Consider the following 21,067-nt stretch of genomic DNA (forward strand, 5'->3'; position numbering starts at 1 on the left):
AACTTTGCAGTAGAGGCGTTTTGATTTCATAAACTCCCACTTGATGTTCTTATTTCTTATGCTGAACGACCTCTGCATCTCTAGGACAAGGTTGGGTTGATCACTCTGAATGGTCTTTTTGAATTAGTTTGCAAGTCTTTTATTGAGAAAATTTGCATCTATGTTCATCTGGGAGATTGGCCTACAATTAATTTTTTGGAGTGATGGCGGTAGGATCGTTGTCTGGCCTGGGTATTAAGGTAATATGGCTTTGTGAGAAAAAAAAATTCGAGGAGATTCTTCCTTTTCTACTTTATAGAATAATCTGAGGAGTATTGTTTTCAGATGTGGTACAATTAAGTACTGCCAGGGACACAAAGTAAACTCCGCCTCGGGCTGTAAGGTGGTCTCCTTTGGAAAGCAAGTTCAATACAGATGCAACTAATGATACAGAAATTTTACTCCTACCTACAGACATTCTGGCACCCTTACAAGAGTGTACAGTAATGGTCATGATACCACTGCTTGTAATAGCAAAAGAAAACAATAAAAATCATAAACAACCAAAAGCTAAGCAACAATATAATGAAAAAACCCTGGAAGCACCACAAAAAAATCAATATCATAATATATTCATGAAAACTGCTTAATAATAAAAATGAATAAGTGGATATTAAAATTGGGTGAACTTTAAGACCATAACACCTTATGAAAGTTAAAAATCATATAATGAAATAAGAACATTATTCAAAACCAGACAAAAGTAAACACTAGAGATATACAGAGTTGAAAAACTCTGAAGAAAAACATGTGACAAATTATCACAAAAACCAGAGTTACTGTGTCAAAAAGAGTGAGGATGTGTGTACTAGAAAGGGCACAAAGGGGCCAGTCACTGGTGCTAGACTACCGGCGCTGTGCACTGGTGTTTGCTTCATTCTTTTGTAATGTCACAATTGCGTAGTGTACCTTTTTGAACTTACACTACTTTAAATTAGAAAGAAATTAATTTACCACATTTTCATTTAACTTTTGGTAACAAAATACTTTATTGGTACCACTTAGTGTAAAAAATATAGTAATGCTTTCATTACTTAGCTTCCATTTTCAAATAAAAGCTAGTATTTAAAAAATAGGAGTTAAAGTAAAAATCATTTGATTATCTCAAAACCAAGCTGTAACCATCTTTGTAAACCATTTAGTACCCTAATTTTAAATGCCACGTTCACTGGTCTTCACAATAAATAACTGTGGACAAAGGAGACGCTGGCTTTGCTTATTCTGAAGGAAGCACTTTATACATCTTAAAAAACACCTCAACACTACCCCTGCCAGAACCCTCAGCAATTAAGTTATTATTAAATTGAACTCACTCTAGCACCTAGAAATTTGGCATTTGTAACATTTGAGACGGTATGATTTACTTAAAAAAAAAAAAAGACTTTCTCTGCGTTTTCATGGGTTATATACAAATAGTAGGTCCCTTTTAAAAGTCAAGGGTTAAAAAAATTATGCATGCCTTTTACTTCCTCTCCATTCTGGATCTAGTAAATGGCCCAATGATAAAATATCCACATGTGATAAATATTATAGTACAGTTCTATCGAAACATAATTTCTTACTCACCTTGCCTCATTAATATAATTTACACTTCAATTAAAATAACATTTAATCTGTATGTAATTTTTTAAATACTCCATAATTCATACTTTTATCAGATTACTTTTCCTTCCCTTTTCTCAAATCAAGAGTGATCTTCTTATATATAACACATTAAATTTTTTCAATGAAACTCTTTCAACTGAAAGTATAATACAGATGCAAACACAGTTGTGGCAAATACTAACATACAAGAAAATAAATATATATGTACCCATGCTAAACAAGACAGTGCAAAACAAAGCCATACAAAACCATGCTGTAACGTTCATGTTTTCTATGCCTCTTTAGGAAGCATCTGGCTTATATAAAAAGATGTTCCCAGTTATTTTCCTGTGTTCCAATTTAATAAACTATTCAAAACAATCTACTGCAACTTTGACTATGCATCTTGAACATGATTACATAATAATATATTTTATTTATAATCAAACCATAAATTCTAAACTATATATATTGCATCCATTTGCTTAAAAACAGATATTCAGAGGTAAAGCATCAAGAAGGGGCTTTGATTTATGCCTTTGTGATGGACTGTAGATTTCAGATATGTCATTTAATTATTCTCTGTAAGAAAAATATTCTACATGTGATCAGAGAAAGCTCTCATTTAAAGGCTGAAGCTGGATGACTGACTTAGCAGTCAGCAGGTGACATCTGTTTGAACATCATGACCAACCAATGGTCTGCCCCCCAGGAATGTGCTGACCAACCCAACATCAGCCTCGCACACACCCAGGACCAGTCAGAACACAGGCAGAACCTAATTCAAACTATTTTAGGAACAAATACCAAATTTCATTTTGCCAACCGTTTCATACTATAGCACTCTCACAGTGCAGGCTTTGCATCAAAAAAACCTCTCTTCTTTTTACATCAAATTGAACTACAAAAAAAAAAAATTCAGAAAGAACATGAAAAATAAGTTTTTCTCTGGAAGAGGCACAGAATCTGGAATTGGAATTAAGGCTGAGTAAACAGTGCTGGTCTGTAGTTCCGACTCTCACGTGCTGATGATTGTCACCCAGCAGCCTCGCTGTTTGTTCTGTATGCCTGTTTGCGAAGATGCATCTCTATCTCCTCCCTGAAGACCATCATTCCCAGGTGGGAGTGAGAGGCCTCGTTCATGGCCTTGGACTGGATGCACATTCGGTACTGCTCAGGAGTCAGCTCATCTGCACAGTGTTTCTCATGCCAGAGGTGGAAAAGACCAGGAACTGGAGTCCGAATCACAATAAGATCACCATGTAAGTATTTTCGGTAAAGATGAACATCTTCTCCACCCCAGCCTTTTACTTCCATGTCGAATCCACCTGCAGGCACAAAACTGACACTGTAAGTGTCTGCCAGCCAGAGCATAAACAAGTATCTTAGCAGTAAATGTTCTGCTTTGAATGAGATGGCATGGTACAGAACAAAGACAACACCACACTGGGTAAGTTCATGAACTTGGAAATCCATTAACAGCTGAGATTTAGACTATGAGAGCTCAATATCAGCTGCTGAGAATATCGCTGCCACAATAAATATTTGAGAATATGAAGTTCTACAGAGAGTCAAAGGAGAAGGAAATACAAATCATGACCCCACCATTAGCATATTTTTCTATCCTTCAAGAAACAAGATTTTCTGGGATACAGAAAACTTTCCATAGGGGAAAACACAAGAAATGGACAAACTGGAGATGGAAGTTTAAGACTGGGTTGCATAGGTGGTGTTATACAGGCCAGCTCTCTGGGCCACACTGCCATCATCTACACGAATTCAGCTGTGCCTGTTGGTAAAACATCACTGCAGCTGGACTTGCTGTCTACTGACCTTCCCTTAGAGGAGGAGCAGGGCCCTCACTGCAGGATCCACCTGTGTGAAAATGCAAGTCTGTCCTAATTGCATATGGCTTCTGGGAGGGCTGAGACGTACATAGTGCAGGAAGGACTAGGGAGGGAGCACCATCCCCTTGGTCATGGGAATCTTTACCCATGCTGGGTGCAGACCTTCCCATGTGGCTGTTTTAAGATCACCCATGCTCCTGCCTGTAACCCCCATGGTTTGAAAGCCTTATAAATTCATTGGAGTGAACTGGTAGATCATACCTTGAATTATCCTTGGGATCTTTGGAGGAAGGGGAGACATTATTTACATCTTCCTTAGAGAAGAAATTTTAGCAACATATGGTTTGAAGCCATAGGAATGAACTGGAATTGCTGAAGGGGTTCAGAAGAAAAAGAAGGCCTAGGTTTAAATACTAACACATACCAAGCTTTAGAGGTTAAACACAGGCAGAGAAGGTAAAGAGGCTGAGACATGAACTCAGGCAAGAAAGAAAACTCTGGAAATATGCCAAGATAGTAGCTAATTCAAGAAGGCACTCAAGGAAGAAATTGTGTGTTACTCAATTAGGAATTTACAAAAAGGAAAAACAAAAAAGCAAAACACAAACGGAAGAATACCGGGCATGGTAGTACACACCTATAGCACAGCACTCATGAGGCAGAGGTAGGGGGCTCTTAGGTCTGAGGCCAGTCTGAGCTATAAGAGCCTGTCTCAAAACATCAACAGCAAACAAACAAACAAACAAACAAACAAAAAAAGCAAACAAAGGCTGTGCATGGGTGTGTAGCCAGGTCCAGTCCCCAGCACTGAATAATTTAAAGAAAGAGAGCATGCCAGTGGGCATGGCAGAATTATAGTCCTATTACAGTCTTATTAGCACATCTCTGATGAAGTAGTAAGAACAGAGGCTAACTGCAGTGGGTGACAATGAAATGGACATAATTCTTAAATTGGGTTCAAGCTAAAGAACTGACTTTAAAACAAAGAGAACAAAAAGTATTTGAATTTTTCAACAGTTAGAAAATAGTCTTAAAAACAAAAATTATTTAAGATCTAGGCCTCCAAGTTATGTCTCCTTTCAAATTATGCTATGTGATTTAATTTCCTATTCACACCTAGCATCTCTATAAAGTTTAAACAGTCATATCTGTACTAAATGCTGAATGTGGTACAGCTCTGCTTTTCTTCCTTACAAACACGAATGTGCTACTCAAATATTAAAGAGTACAGATGCTTAAACTAAATGCAGAGGGAACTCCATAAGGGTGACATTTAAGAAGCTTAGAAATCATCACTCACTCCCAACAGCTAAGAAGCTGAACAAACTGAAAAATCAACCATTTCTCTTACATCCTTCTGAAGTAAGGTCACAGGGTGAAATGAGGAGAGACAGGCAGACACACAGAATCACTAGTTCCTACAGAAGAAATGTCTCCAGGAACCAGTACTTGGACAAGACCTACAGTTCCTGAGCTGCTGGACAAGTGCGAGTCAGGGACTCCATGGGTCCAGCCACAAGGGTCTTCACAGCAGGGAATTTTACCTCTAGTGGCATGGCCCAAATTTAGTGTGGGTCTTCCCACCTAAATTTATTCAATCTAGATAATCCCTCACAGACACACCCAGAGGTTTATTTCTCTGATGATTCTAAATCCCTTCAAGCTGAAATTTAAGATGAAGCATGGCACTAATAACTCAGCAATTCTACCATAGAAAGAATGAAAAATTTATGTCCACACAAAAGTGTATACACAAATATTCAAATTCAAATGTTCACAGCAGAAATTCTCATAGTAGCCTAAAAACAGAACCCAAATAGCTATCTGCTGACAGAAAACATGTTTTATAATCATACGGTAGAACATTATTAGGCTATATAAACAATGAAGTGCCTAATACATGGCACACAGCTAAACCTTGAAAACATGACCATGATGAGTGAAAGAAATTAGTGATAAAAGGCCATGGGATGTCCAACTGTAATCATCTTAAGTGCTCAGAAGAGGAAAATCAATAGGAATAGATTAAGGAGTTTGGGAGTGAGGAAGATGATGGGAAATGAAGAGTAATTGCTAATGGACATGAGGTTTAAGGGTGATAACAGTCTAAATTTATTGGTGATAACTATACAACTTAGGTAACTATTTCAAGTTGGTAAATTTTACAGGTGAGCTATAAACATTCATAATATACTACTCAAAATATTCACAATATTGTTACAGTGTACAAAAATCTGTTTTTGAAAGATAGTAAGTGCTTACAATTTAATATGTAAAAAATCATGAAAATGGCATTAATTTTATCATTACTTCTTGCTTTTCCATTATTCAAATGTTATAATGATAAATAGACAAGGTAGATAATGACTAATTATAGAAGTGAATTTAATATGGGCTAAGAACATCATGAGATAAATCCTGTGACTTCTACTACTTTTTTTTTTTATTAAATTTTTACTTTTTATATTAATTACAGTCTATTCACTTTGTATCCCAGCAGTAGCCCCCTCCCTCATTCCCTCCTAAACCACCTTCCCTCCCTCATCTCCTTCCATGGCCCTCTCCAAGTCCACAGATAGGGGAGGTCCTCCTCCCCTTTCATCTGACCCTAGCTTATCGGGACTGGCTGTACTGTTCTCCTCTGTGGCCTGGCAAGGCTGGGGCTTCTACTCTGTTATGGAAATGGAGACACTAAATAATCTGGAGCTATAGGATTCTCTTTACCAAACCATCCTTTCTTTTTATTTTTATTTTTCCAGACAGGGTTTCTCTGTGTGGCCCTGGCTTTTCTGGAACTAGCTCTGTAGACCAGGCTGGCCTCTGCCTCCGGAGTTCTGGGATTAAAGGCATGTACCACCATCACCCAGCTACACTTTACTTTTTGTGAAACTGAGGCAGATTAAGCCAGACCTTTACTGATTCTTTGGGTTTAGTGATTCTCAGTTTCTATCTCCCACTTCAGAGATCCTCCTCCCTTTTGTCTTAATACTGGGATTCTGCATAGTACTAACAGAAAACTAAAAAGGGCTTCATCTCTAAATGAAAAAGAAAAAGCCTTTAACTAGATGCTCCAAGATTATTTGTGGCTGTAACACCTAGTGGCACAACAGTGAAGCTCTAGAGAGTTCTGGAAGAGTGTTCCAAACAACTGTAAACACAGTAACTTAGCAGTTAAGCGCTTTCTTTGGCTTGTTTGTTTTTAAAGGAACGAGTAGAAATAGTTTCTACCTTTATAACCTCATTTTTATAATCTAAGACATTAATTATCAACTTTGCTTTACTTTTCATATTTCAGATATAAATTCTTACAATTTAACGCAAAGTAGTCAAATCTGGTAACTTTTGGGAAAATGCCATAAGGCCTAGAATAAAGGCAAAGTTCTATCCTTTGATGTAATGGATACCTACCAACAGCCAGGAAATCTGATTGATATTGACAAGTCATCCCAAAGCCAAAATCTCTCCAAAAACCAGAATCCTTTTTATGAACCTTGTGATAAAGAAGAAAAAATTCAATTTAATCTTTAATAACTAGAACTTTTACGCTATAATTAAACAATATTTAATCAATATTAAATAAGTAAATAATCAATAATTAACCATTTTACAAAAAAATTTTCCTGTCATTTCTGTGACTGATAAAAGACCATATGTACTTATGCTGTTAAATCCTTACAAAAAAATGAATATCCTAATCTGCGTGAGCACAGGATTTTTATCACTTGCAATTTAACTGAACCTAAGCCCTGTACAGAGACTTCACTGGACTTAGGATAGGAGGACAAGAGTTCACTGTATATATACCACGATGTACCACGATCTACACACACCTTTTTTGGGGGGGTGTCAGCACCCATTTCCCGGGCCTCCTCAGTAGTTTTGTTTTAGTAATTATCTGGTTCCATAGAGATTGCAAGTTTTTAGGAAACTGTCACTGTGGCTTCTCAGCAGGCCATGGGTACTTTGTAGCTGTGAGATAGTTTCACCCCACTCAGTGTAAGCTGTTTGTGAACAGGTATTAAGACAGAATTCACACCAACAACCTAAAAAGGGAGAGTTGTTTGGCACAGCAGAAACCAAAGGTCCTCTTACTCACATGAGAGGGTCTGTAGAAAAGACAACTTGCTCTGTTTACGTGGCATAAGCAAGGGGTCCACAAACTACATCCCTGGGCTAACTCTGGCCAGACATCTGCTTTGTAAACAATTTCATCATGACAAAGATATATGGGGCCTCCCCAACACAGGGCAGAGAGCAGTGTAGTTACAACTGGACCACCTGGCTGGGAAAGACTAAGATATCTCCCATTTGCTCTTTACAGAGAGTTTGCCAACAACTGGTGGAGGGTCATAGAGAAGCCTGGAACTACCAAATCCTTTTCTGCTACTAGGAAAACCAATATTAAAATAAAGTTCTTGCTGCTGAAGTCCAAGCAGAGAAACATAAAATCAGGGATTTGTGGGAAAATAGCAAACCAATAATCATTTCAAAAAGGTGGTGCCATATTCCAAGACAGGGGAAAGCATAGCAGAGGAAAAGCCTATTCTGTGTAATAGGTTCTTACAATAACAATTCTTTGAGGAAGGAAGACTTTGAGCAGGGACCTGGGAGAGACCACTGCAAGCCAAGGGAGCAGCACCCACAGAGCTGTTTAAGAGTGCTCAACAAAGAAAGGCGAGGACTATGGCAAGAGCACAGTAAGCAAGGCCCGAGGGTGATTTAGAAGAGGCAAAATGTTAGCGTTAGAGTGATGACGAATGGCTAAAAGAGTCCTTGTAAAGATGGATGGAGCAGCTCTAGTTACCACAAAAGGACAGGGTGGTCTCAGGAAGTTGTTCCTATGGTCACTCCTATGGGGCAGTTCTTCCCCTGGGAATGGATGGAGGCTGGGGCAGGAAGGATGACAAAGCTCTTGGGAGGAGAATGAAAAACTGGATGTTTATCTTTTCCAAATGAAACAGAAAACAAAGTAAACGGAAGGTGAACGTTTCTGGGAGGGACAGTAGTGATCAGCATGGTCCCAAAGACAAAGAGTGGTAAGAAGGTAGGATGCAAGGCTCCAAGGCAGTTCAGGAGCCAAGGCCTGGCATCATACATCTAAGGCAGAACATATGTGGCTCGGGACTGCAGTCTACCTCTCCCTGGAGCCTTGGTGACAGTCATCCTTAACTAGGTTGGGATTCTGTAAGACAACAATACAAAGAAGAGCAGACAAAGGAAGTGAGTAGCCTGCAAAGTACCTATAGCTACTTATGGTCCACTGAGTCTCTGGCTTGGGTAAGGACATAAAGGTGAGGAGAGCTAAACAAGGTGCCTCATCCAAACTACAGAGTACTGAGACAGCATCCTGCAGAAATGAGGCTAGAGTTCAGAATCTGACTGATAAGGGAACCAAGTTAAAGACACTTCACAAAGGCCTGTGGGTAAGAAGTTCAGTAGGGATTAGGGATGGTAAGACTCAAGGAGAGGTACTGCAGCCAACATTCCACAAAGGTGTCTTGTAGAAAGCTGCGGAATCAATATCTAGGGTCTAAGGAACACAGTCTGTCACAGTTCTTATACTGTGGAAAGTCATTGACGATAAACAAACAAGCAGGCCATGCTCCAGTAAATTTTATTATGGACACTACAATTTCAACCTCGGATAGCTTTCATGTGTGACAAAATATTAATTTTCTTGGGGGGGGGGTTGGGGTTTCGAGACAGAGTTTCTCTGTGTGGTCTTGGCTGTTCTGGACTCACTTTGTAGACCAGGCTGGCCTCGAACTCACAGAGATCCACCTGTCCCACACCTCCCTCAGTGCTGGAATTATAGGTGTGTGTCACCACACCCAGTGAAATATTAATTTTTTTTAAACCACTAACATTATAAATATAGTCCTCAACTTGTGGGCTATATAAAGTAAGGAAGATACCAGACATGGTGGCGCACACCTTTAATCCCAGCACTTGGGACACAGAGGCGTCTCTGAGTTTAAGGCAGCCTGGTCTACACAGTAAGTTCCAGAGCCTGATGTGCACAGTGATACCCTGTTGTAGAAAAGAAAAAAATCAGTTCACGTGAAGTAAGGAAGGATAACTTAACCACAAACCATAGCTGCTGACCTCTGGCCTGAAAGGATACGCAGGGCCATGTTGAGAGACCCCCTGTGTGCCTGTTCAGATGGTTTGTGTTTTATCCCAACAGCAGTAGAGTTTCTCTGAAGAGCTGGGGAGGGGAAAAGCTTAATGCAGATTTTTGAAATTGCTTCCTAGAGTAAAGAGAGTAGGTTAGAAAAGGTGAGAAGGGAGGTCAGTTATGAAGCAACAATTATAAGGATGTAAAGCACCAGTGTAGACAGAGCATAAGAAGTGGATGGAGGTGAAAAAGACAAGAATGGACCTAAGTCCAAGTAGCTGAATGGAGGGAGTGAGAACTGACACCCGTGAAATCAGGCTGTAGTCTTAAATAAGGGGTCAATGATGTGTCATCCCCCCAGATGGAACCCGGGGGAAGGGCTGACCCAGAGAAGCGTAATGTGGAGCTGAGCTCAAGCCCCATGAGCAGGAGCCACTTAGATAACAGTGAACATAAGATGGAGGTTTGCAGAGAATACTGACTGTAACCAGAGTGTAGACAGTCTGAAATGCTGCTGTACAGAACAGGAGAAAAGACCAGAAAACGATGAACCATGCAGCTCATTGGAGCCTCTGCTTGGATGGGAATTGACAGATGAAGACAAACTTCCTATTTCTATTTTCCTGAAGTGGGCATATTTCCCCCTTCTAAATTTTAAAGCTCCCTAAAAGCAGGACTTTCCCAGATTCTGGTCATTCCTACAGTATAATCAGCACCCAGATCAATGCCAGGCATATGGTTAGCATGCAATTCATATGCTGAGTGAATAAATTAGTGAATTTATATAAGCATCATTTCACTGACAGATTTCAACATTCCTTTTATTTTGAAAGGGTGCAGAGACTCAGGGTCTCACTATGATAGCTGAGGCTAGTATACAATTTCTTATGGAGCCCAGGCTGGCCTAGAACTTGAGATCCTCTTGTTTTAGCCTATCAAGTGCTTAAATTACAGGCATGCATCACCATGCCTGGCTTAAAGTCTAATATTCCTATCTCTTTAGTCAAAATGCAGCAATATATAAATGTATTATATATTAAATACTGTAAATGTTTTTATTTCCACAGATGAAAAGAGGAGATGAGAGCTGTACCCAAGCTTTACAATACATAGCTTGGGCAGAGGCCAGAGCATTTCTATCTAACTATTCCTAGGCCTAGAATGTTGTCAGCCTTTGAGATTTACTGCTAAATAAGCTCACTCTTTCTAGTTCTTTCTAAATTCTGGCTGGCTGGTTCAATTGAGCTGTTCTGGCTCAAAACTCCTCTCCAACTGACTGATTCAAACTGGTTTCTCTTTGCTTCAATGAATTGTTCTGCTTAGAAAAACTGCTTCTGACCTCCACAAACTGGACTGCACCGAACTGTACTGTACTCCCAAACTGTACTGTACTGTCTCCATGAACTTTCTTGCTTTTTCTCTGCTCTGCTCTTAAGTAGCTTCTCTTTTCTGTCCTCAGTTGACAGTCAGGCGTATCCTATCTCTGAATCATTCTGTCAAACCTTTCTCTGATTCGTCACTTTGTCTGTTCCTCAATTTGACATCACTGTTGGGATTAAAGGTGTGTACTAAAGGTGTGTCTGTATTCCAGCCAGAGGGATTAAAGGTGTATACTAAGGGTATGTCTGTATTCCAGTTGGATCATACAGACCTTCTTTGGATATGATCCCTTGCCAGAGTAGCCATGTTGTTGGACTAAAATTTCTCTACAGCAGAGTATTAAAGATAGCAAACTACCCATCTTCTCATCTCTATCCCACTCTAACTCTGATTCTATATATACTATGATAATTACTGAAACACAATCCTATATTCTTAAAATTTAGTTTCTAATCCCAGTCATTAATACTTACTGCGTTGCTTTATTGTTACATGAACCAGTAGCCTAACCATAACCTACATATCTAGCCCCCAAGTCCCATGTTCACAAAGGTAACAGGCAACACGGAATACTCTTTTGACTATATATAGTAACACATATTCACCATGGCTAGCACTGACCTTTCCTATTTCCACGTTTCTTTTCCTCAGTCTCTATATCTGCTCCAACAAGCTATCAGTTCTGTGTCCAAATATATCTAAACTTTCTGTGCAATTAACACCTTTTGCCCAGCTATAACCACACCCCCACTTCCATCTGTTGCTAAAGTCCTCCTGGCTGCTCTCTACCATAGTTACAGTTTGTCTTCTTTAAATGCTAGCATAGGCAGCAGACAATGCAGACTCCATCTAGGGGTCCCACATATTCAATGTAGCCTGGCCCAGAACTGTGCCCCCACCACCTAAGGAGACTCAGCCACTGCTTGACTGCTTCCTTCCAGCCATCTCACAGCTGACAACAGCCTCATCTCTGAAACGCCCTTCTGAATGAACACAGCACGGAAAATCACTTACTGAGTTTTTACAGCTTGGTTTGTTTTAATTGTGTTTATTATGACTTTACTTTTTGTCTTTTTCCACAGTAAAGATCCTTGTGAGCAAGGTAGGGTAATGGGTGCTGATATTCCCAGTGAAATACAGCACTTGGCATAGAACAGGCCCTCAACACTGCAGGAATCAATGTAACAGAGGCAGTCTGTGCGGTGCCTTAGGGTAACCATGGAGCACACTGCCTGGGACCCAATCTGGTCAGTTCACCAGATACAACAGGAGCACAGCTGTGTTCTCACCTGTCAGAAGGGGTCATGAAAGCACCTATCACCAAGGTTGTCAGGAGGATTAAATGAGCTAACACACAGAGCACACAGGACAAATGGAACAGTACCATTCACATAGGAGAGAATACATAAACATTAGCTGTTATTATAATGGCATCTCTCTGGGCACGGTGGTACATACTAGTGATGCCCAGTACTTGGAAGACTGAAGCTTAAGTCTGAGGCCAGCTTGGGGTAGACAATGAGTTCAGGGACAGCCCTGGGCTATCTAGTAAGACCTTGTCTCAAAAAGAAAGAAAGAAAGGGAAGGAGGGAAGAAAGGAAAAAGGAAAAAAAATTCCAATACAACAACAATAACAAGTCATCTGGAAATATACCCATATGTCCATTTTCCTCTATACTCACACTTTGATACTTACTTTATTTATATTTCATGCCTTCCTCTTGATATATAATACTCACTATAGTAAGTACTAGTAAATTTCTTATTAGAGTTTTGCTTGTGCTTAATGTTGTCAGTTTATAATGGCTCTGATTGTCTGCTCAGCAGAGATCCCAGGAGTAGGTATTACTGAGAGCAGAGATGAGTATGTTTAAACCTGAACCCAGAAAGCTGGCCTACATTCCCACTAGCCTCACTTGCATGGCTGTAATTTTTTAAAAAAGGAATTTCACAAAGCTCCTTTACTCCTAGTAAAGTTGACTGATTAATTAGTAAATTGTTGTCTACTTTTAACTCATTTTTCTATTATATGTGGTTACTGCTTATTTTTATAGCACTTTAAATACTCAATAGATCAAGTGATTTGTGGTATCAGATTAAGGTAGATGTGAGTGATCATTTTGCCACTTTGGTCCTATTTGTATACATATTCCTAAACAACACTGGCCTGCACATAGAGGAAAGGGAACATACAGTACTAACTCTGAGAAGCCTGGCAAATGAATGCAGGAACACTATGTGCCAGCTTTGTAACATCTCTGTGAACCATATTATTTCAAACAATAAGCTTACTTTAAGTATAGCTTAGGTAATAACTGTAGCCCTTAAGTCATGCAATTTGCCTTTTATGACTTCCTATATCATTTCCTATAGCATACTATTTCCTGATAGTTATTCTTTAATTTCTAGTTAGTGGAGTTTAAACATTGATATTAGTTTCAGTATTACTAAAATAAGTTGGCAGAAATGTGACTGTATAGTCATACATTCAGGAACAGGAGGGTCTTCCTTGAAGTTAAGTGTTTTCTGCTGCCACCATCACTTATAGAAATGAAAGCCTTTTGCTGGGGGCAAAAATGCAAAAGAGCTTATAGAACTGTTCAAAACAGCTAATTTTTTTTAACTGAAACTTTATTTCTACTTGTACAACAAAGATAAAGAAAACTAGAAAAAGAAATCATTGAGCTTTTCATAACCAAAGATAAAAAGTCTCACCAGCTGCTGCTCCACAGGGGGTGGCACATCCTGGTTGGCATATACAATGGCAGGATTGTAAAGACTGAACACCACAGGATAAAACACCTTTTTACCTATAAATAAAAATATATGCTTATCTCACTCAAATGAAGGACTAGTTTTTATTACTACACACACACACACAGACTTTATCTTTTTATCACTGTGACAATTTTATCAATATTCAAGTTACAGAATGCTACTGTTTATTTGATAACACATTACAGGTCAAACAGAAACTAGAGGAACCCAAAGGTGTTTCCTTGGTTACTCAGTAGGTGAGCTGTTTCATCACTCTTTGTTTTCATCCAGGCAACAGTAACAGATATAAATTAGCCACTGACAAGACACTCAGACATTTCTGTTATTCTTCTTCAAACAGTCATTAAAAACAGTAAGTACACAGAAAATTGTACTATGCATAGATATAAAAAAAATAATAAGACAGAACTGCAGACAGATTTAAATCAAGATCTGGGAAAGTTGAGAGGAAGACTTTGTCATTCAAACTCATGGCACTCAAGGACCTTACCAGCTCATTAGGTCATTTCCCCTCAGTAGAGAAACCCTTGCTATGTAATGGTCAAGTAATGGCAGCCTCTTCATTTTTTTTTTTCACATTTATAAATTTACAGATTTGTTTTGTATCTACAATGTAAAGCAATGTACCATAAATCACTTTAAATGCATAATCTGGAGACCAAATACTACATGCCTGTGTAAGGTGTATGCATGAGTTCGTGTGTGTAGACACACTATCCTCCTGAGACTAAGAACTTCTAAGTCTCCTCTCTACAGCATCTGTGTAACTCTTCTGATCTGAGCTGCCATCAATTCCCAGACTTGCCTTCTTTTGTATATCCTTCCTCCACACACACACTTTACGGTTTTACATAAGATAGGTATGCATTCCACCACTGAGATCATCCCAACCTCTGCATTTCTTTACCCTTCTTCAGAAAGCACTACTGGAATTTGACTCCAAGAAAACAAAGAATTTGAAATCAGAGGGTCAAAGTTTCAATTTACTACTCAGTGTTTCAATTAACTTATGCCTAATATAACTTTTAAAAACAGCCCAAGGTTTAATAAAAACTTGTTTTTCCTCAAATTAATGTGACTCAATATTGGACCACGATCAGCTCGTGTAACAGTGTTTTACTCACCTGGCTCAGCATTTAACCGGCAGCTGTTAAGGAATTCAGCTGAGAAATATATATCAACATCACAGAAAAACATCAAGACCTCTCCCTTGTCCCAGGCTCGGGCACCCACATTTAGTCCTCGTCCACGATTAAATTCTTCATTTAGTGAGACCAAGGTGTAATTGTGAAAATCAGACTCACTGTGAGGAAAGCAAATACAAGAGCTAGTGAGTCCCATTTGAAGTCTGACAATGTCCTTTCTACAACAGAACTTACAACATATATTTTATATTCAAATAACTTATTATGTTGGTTATATATTCACACAGGGAAAGGAAATATTCAACTCCATGTGTTTGTGTTAGGATATATTTTAAAATGCCAACATTCAACAGATCTAAATACAAAGAGATTTATTTGGGGAAGGGAAAGGGGAGAGGAGTTAGAGGAAAGAAGAAAGAGGAGCATGGTGGGGGAGGGAGAGAAAAAAGTCAGAGAGGAGGGAAGAGAAAGAAACAGAAGGGAGGAGGAGTGGGAGGGCTATAGCTGAAGCACCTGGCCCAGGTGATGACAAAGGAAGCAGGTGGTGATGCGGGTGGTAACACAGGACTTTATCAGGACCCCAAAGGCCCCCGAGGGCAGGCCAGTTGAATTGCTGGCACAACATTGTTCATTACCAGGAGCACTCACCGAATGCCCACATTTGAAGCAACATGCTAATGGCCTGAATTAAAAAGCGGCACTGCTGTTTGAGATCTTAAAAAAGCACATTGGAAGAAACATAGATACATGAAAAAATAGCCATACTTTCTCGTACTAGTAATGCATTCTATGCAAATGATATCCGAAGTGCTCTTCTAGCCTCTTTCAGTTCCTCACACAAATGTTCCTCTGTCTCAGGGCTCCTCCCTGACACCACATGGGAAGTAGGCTCTCTAATCTCTATCCACTCTTCTTCAGCTGTCTTCTTTAGTATTGTGGGACATGTGTATTTGGGCATCTCTCCACTCCATCAACATAGGTTTTGTGTTCATCACTATGACTGACACATTGGCCCTCACAGAGTAGTAGTTCAATAAATATTTGCTGAATGAACAAACAGTGGTTCTGGGAAGAAACTGCCTGTGCCTATAGAAGCTGAATGTCAGATGGGGAACTTTAATTACAAAGTCTTTTGACAGAATCCCAAAGCCAGTGGCAAGTAGAAAATTCATTTCAAATAATTCTCAGAAGCAAAGAGGTAAGTAAGAAAGTATTGCCACACTATCCTGATACTCCAGACTTTGGCCTTTTAACAGCAGAGCCCACAACATTATTAAGGAATTACTAGTTCATTTATTCAAATATTTTAACATTTTCTATGTGCCAGGTACTGGATTGGCTATTTAGTTACAGAACTACTTTTCTCTTAAGTTTGGCTGTAGAAAAACAGAAACAAATAGTGTCTATTGGGAACTGCAAAACTGGGTGGCCAGTTATAAAGATAAAGAAAATATAAGCATTATTTTCAGGAGAGAGCAGAAGCATGGTATACAGGAGGGAAGAAAGGTGAGCGAAGTTCAGATGGTATCAAAGCAGATGGGAGATTCAGGAAAGTGAACAGAACCTGCAAGAATACAGGAAGTAGGCAAATTGATGGCTCACAGAATGCCTGCTCACCCAGGCTGTCTGCTGAGCGATTAAGGGAAGCATCCACATATACATGCTCAGACAACTTTGTGTGCGTGTGATGTGTGTATATGTATGATGTGTATGCATGTATATGTAAGTGCACACCGTGTGCGTAGGTACGTCCGTGCATGTAAATGTCAGAGAACAATCCTGGGTGCTACTCTTTCCTTCTATATGGAGACAGGGTCTCTGTGTTGTCACTGAACACTTCAGCTGGTTTGTGAACTTCCTCAGAGTTTTCCTGTCTCTGCCTCCCATCTTGCCCTAAGAACACTGGGCTTATACACGCATGCCACCACGCCCAGCTTTCCATGGGCTCTGGGGACTCAAGCTCAATCCTCAGCACTGTGCAGAGCACTTTACCAACCGGGTTCTCTCCCCAGCCCCTCTGCCAGATCTTAAAACAGCAGTTATTTAAAATTACTAACACTAACTATCTGAAAGTCTCACTTTTCTTATACACTTTTACACTTAGCATTAAGGACTTCAGTGTGTTTTGGCTCACCAACCTTGCGACAGATTCTAGGATAGACTTGACTTTAGATAGTCCTTCTTTCCCAAAATACACAACTGTGAGATGAATCCTCTTGTCTTGATGAATACAAACATCTCTAGCAGAATTGAAAAATAAAGTTTGTTACGGAAAACAAAGCAGGCATCACTCATTCAGAAGTCAACCACATGAAGTTTTGGCAAGAAAATGAGTAAGACTCTATCAATACAATGAAATCACGTGCAATATAAGCAAAATATTAAAGAGATGATACCATTCAATTGTGGGAGGTATTACAGCAAAGGCACAAAGTCTGTGTGTCAGTGAAAACAAGCCCTCTAAGAGCCATGCTACTTTACTGCCATGTTTCAAAACATTTTTGAAACAACTGCAGTAGGACTGATTTTAGTAGTAAATTAAAAACTATTCAAGGAAGTATGTCCAATCAGTTCAGAACTAACTAACTAAATGAATAAATGAATAAATAAATAAATAAATGTCTCAGATCAAGAGACTGTTCTCAAATGGAACAACTCAAAAAATGTGTCAGTGCTGCTGATACAGTGGTGATTACCTGTCATCAAGAAGTAGATACCATCATGCATGCTACTTACTAAAGAGGAAAATGTAGCCTTTCAGAGCAAAGCCAAGAAAGGCAATTTAAAAAAGCTGTAGGAAATCATATCTCATGGGAGCTATTTCAAACAGACAAAATTCATTTGGAAGTATGACTTCTGGATATTCTACCACAGAAGAGAGTTAACTAACTTTAAAATACGAAAGAAAAGATTAGGCTCATAAACAACTAAAACTAGTATATCAAAACAATTAAAACATGGCAATTGTTAAATTGAAACAAAGAGCAGCATTTTCCTTAAATGGTTCTTCTAACACATGTTAACACTTAGCATTTTAAAATATAACTTTATGCCATAAAGACAGACATAAGTATTCTGCTTCCCAAAATGGAATGTTTTACTTTTAGTTGAATGTTTGCATTTTTAAGTTTATTTCAATCTTGAAATTCAAATTGCTCTCAAGAAATTTTACTGGAAGAGGGCAATATTCTGGATTTTTGTTGAGGCAGTGGTTTGTGAGTGTACACATTTGTCAAAGGTCATTAATATGACTAACCTTAAATATCCTTTACATTATCTTTATAGACTATATGGATTTTTTACTGTACATAAACTAGGCTTCAGAGGCTGACTCTGACAGGGACTTCTTTGCCTGCTTTTCAATCACTGTCCCCTGGCGAGGTGGATGTGCTCAGTCCTGATGTGACTTTAGAGCTGGGGTGGGGAGGTGCTCCCCTTCTCTGTGGAGTAGGAGAGGGAGGATAAGGGAAATAGGAAAGGAGGGAGGGTGAGACTGGGAGGAGAGGAGGGAAGGGGATATGACAGCAATGTAAAATAAATTTAAAAAGAAAAGAAAAGAAAAAGGCAGCCAGGCTCAGTGGCACATGCCTGTAATCCTAGCACTACGAAGGCAGAGGCAGGTGAATCTCTGTGAGTCTGGGGCCAGCCTGGTCTAGAGAGTGAGTTCCAGGATAGCCAAGGCTGCACAGAAAAACTCTGCTCGAAATAACAAAGCAAAACTAAAAGAGTCAGCTTTTAGAAATTCAACTTATTGGAGTTGGAGTAATGCTCAGTGGTTAAGGTCGCCGCTTGCTTTAGCATAGGGCCTAGATTTGGTTCCCAGTGTCTACGTGGAAGCTCACAACCACTTATAACTGCAGTTCTTGGGGACCTAGTACCTTCCCTGGCCTCAATGGGCACTGTACACAAGTGGTGTACATATATATGAAGGTACACACACACACACACACACACACACACACGAATCTTTTTTAAAAGTTCAGCCTATTTTAAATTCAAATGCAGTTACAGTCATCAAATTGAGTTTCCAAGTAGTTGCCACCCTCAATTTTATATCAGAGCTCAAACTGTTAAGAAACATAAGACAGCTGGGCACAGTGGTGCATGCTTATAATCCAAGCACTCAGGGAGGCAGAGGCAGGTGGATTGCTGTGAGTTTAAGGCCAGCCTGGTCTACAAAGCGAGTCCAGGACAGCCAGGACTATACAGAAAAACCCTGTCTTAAAAAAAAAAAAAAAAAAAGAAACATAATGTACCACATATGCTTTAACAAAAAGAAAAATCTAAAACATATCCCTTAAAGCCTATAAAACTATTCTATAATTTTAAGCCATCATACTTGGTGAAGATAAATTAAGTAAATTTGCACAAAATATACTTAAAGAACTCAAGTATACTTAAGGTACTTAAAGAACTCAGCCAATCCTGCAAGTTCTGAGTTACCTGAAGTTCTGCATAAACTGTGAAAATGCTTCAGTCCTCTCAGCAAGTGGCACAATGATATTAATAACTGATCTCGTAATGTCAATCACCTCATTCTTCACTTTCATGAGTGGTCCAAAAGGGCGGAAAAGAGTCACATGTCTATATTCCATAAGGTCTGCTTTCTTAAAAAAGAGTTCATACTGTGTGCCTTTATCTCTCTCAGTACGATAATAGCCTAAAGGAAAGAATTTGAAACAAAAACAAGTTCATGTCAAAATCTAAACTCAAGAGGAATACAGACTTTACTGAGGCAATGATCAAAAGTATAAAACCAGACAATTGGGATTTTATCTGTTTGTGAAAATACCTACTCCTACATACAGCCAGAAAAAGCTACTTTTCAGAAGAAAAGGTTTATAAAAGCTTACTGCTCTGCAACATTATTCAATCTACAAAAATAACATCCAATAGTGATTACTCCTTTTTACATATAACTTTTCCATCTTAATACCAGACTCTATTGCCACAGTGCCAAACAAATTACTTCAGTAATATTAAATTCTGAGCCCAAGAGTCGAAACTTTTATTACTTAGTTCAACTCAATAAAAATGAATCAAGTACCTTCATGTTAGTAATTGATGAAACAGAAACCATGGGGTCTCAGTTATGAGGAAGGGCCAGTCTAGTGAGGAAGACAGAAAAATAACAGTAGCAATAAAATGTGTAATATGTGTATGTATATATATATACATGAGTATACCTATCTATCTATCTATTGAAAAGTCAGACAAAGAAATATTAGTATAGATTTCAATTTGAGATGTGTTTAGAAAAAGAGTGTAGAGACTGACTGGACAATATGATTTTTAAGTATAACACTCAGGAGAAAAAAGGACAGACTCACCCCAACCCTCCTGAGGCTCACAGTCTAGAAAGAACAATCAACCAGAAGATGGGCAACACCATATAATACAACAAGTTCTACGACAAAGGAGGCTTTATAGAGGTGACAGGGCACACAGAAAGTACTGCTATTTTAGGCTTGAGGTTAGAGGCCACTTCCTGGAAGGAATGACATTTACACTAAGGCCTGGAAGAGGAAGAGAAGTTGCTCAGTGGTTACTAATATGGTTACTAGTAATTTAGGAGAGAAGACAGTTGTAGCACAGTGGAGGAAAAGTAAAAGACAGAATCTATTTCAGGCAGAGAAAAATCCTGGAAGTGACAGGCGCTAGGGGGAATTATAAGCAGAACTGCAGAGCACACAACTGTCATAGTTTACCTGCTTTTAAGGCAGAGTGGGTATGAGGACATGGCACATGCTATTTAACAATCCTATTTCCTCTGCAGCTTTCAATTTTGCTGCAAAATACAAAAACTAAGCTTTCCAGAAAGTTGGAAGAATTTTGAGAGAAACAACTAATAAAAATTAGAATGACTTAAAAGCAGAAAAAGAGGCCATAGGAAGAAGGCTAAAATGCCCCAGCAAAACATAATGATAGACTTAAGAAGCCATACCAGTGGCACTCATGACAATTTGGAGTCAAACAAAATGCTGTATGTGGTAGGCTGTTTATAGAATAAAGCAAAAAGAACTTAAAAAAAAACAAAAAACAAAAAACACTTATATCCAGAATGGGTTTGTTTTCAGTTTAATGTCTAGCAGTGGGCATTAATATGAAAACAGGTAAGAATATACAATTACTTCTTTTTAGAACAATCAACAAATAATCTAAAATTTACATGATCT

The 21,067-nt window shown here is 38.9% G+C and overlaps 1 protein-coding gene across 3 annotated transcripts in view; it reads right to left on the reverse strand.

Annotated features, from left to right (window-relative positions):
* Positions 1–822: 822 nt before the first annotated feature.
* Positions 823–21,067, reverse strand: part of Csgalnact2 (chondroitin sulfate N-acetylgalactosaminyltransferase 2) — a 31,659-nt gene continuing 11,414 nt past the window's right edge. For all 3 annotated transcript variants that reach the window (XM_055604312.1, XM_055604311.1, XM_055604310.1), the window contains 6 exons: positions 19,335–19,551; positions 17,030–17,131; positions 14,871–15,049; positions 13,684–13,778; positions 6,879–6,960; positions 823–2,951 (listed from right to left, as the gene is read on the reverse strand). In XM_055604312.1, coding sequence (XP_055460287.1) covers positions 2,659–2,951; positions 6,879–6,960; positions 13,684–13,778; positions 14,871–15,049; positions 17,030–17,131; positions 19,335–19,551 — 968 coding nt within the window. In that variant the 3' untranslated portion in view covers positions 823–2,658. The remainder of the gene's footprint in view (positions 2,952–6,878; positions 6,961–13,683; positions 13,779–14,870; positions 15,050–17,029; positions 17,132–19,334; positions 19,552–21,067) is intronic.

Source organism: Psammomys obesus, unplaced genomic scaffold (genome assembly GCF_907164565.1).
Source record: "Psammomys obesus unplaced genomic scaffold, mPsaObe1.curated_primary_1811, whole genome shotgun sequence".
NCBI lineage: Eukaryota > Metazoa > Chordata > Mammalia > Rodentia > Muridae > Psammomys > Psammomys obesus.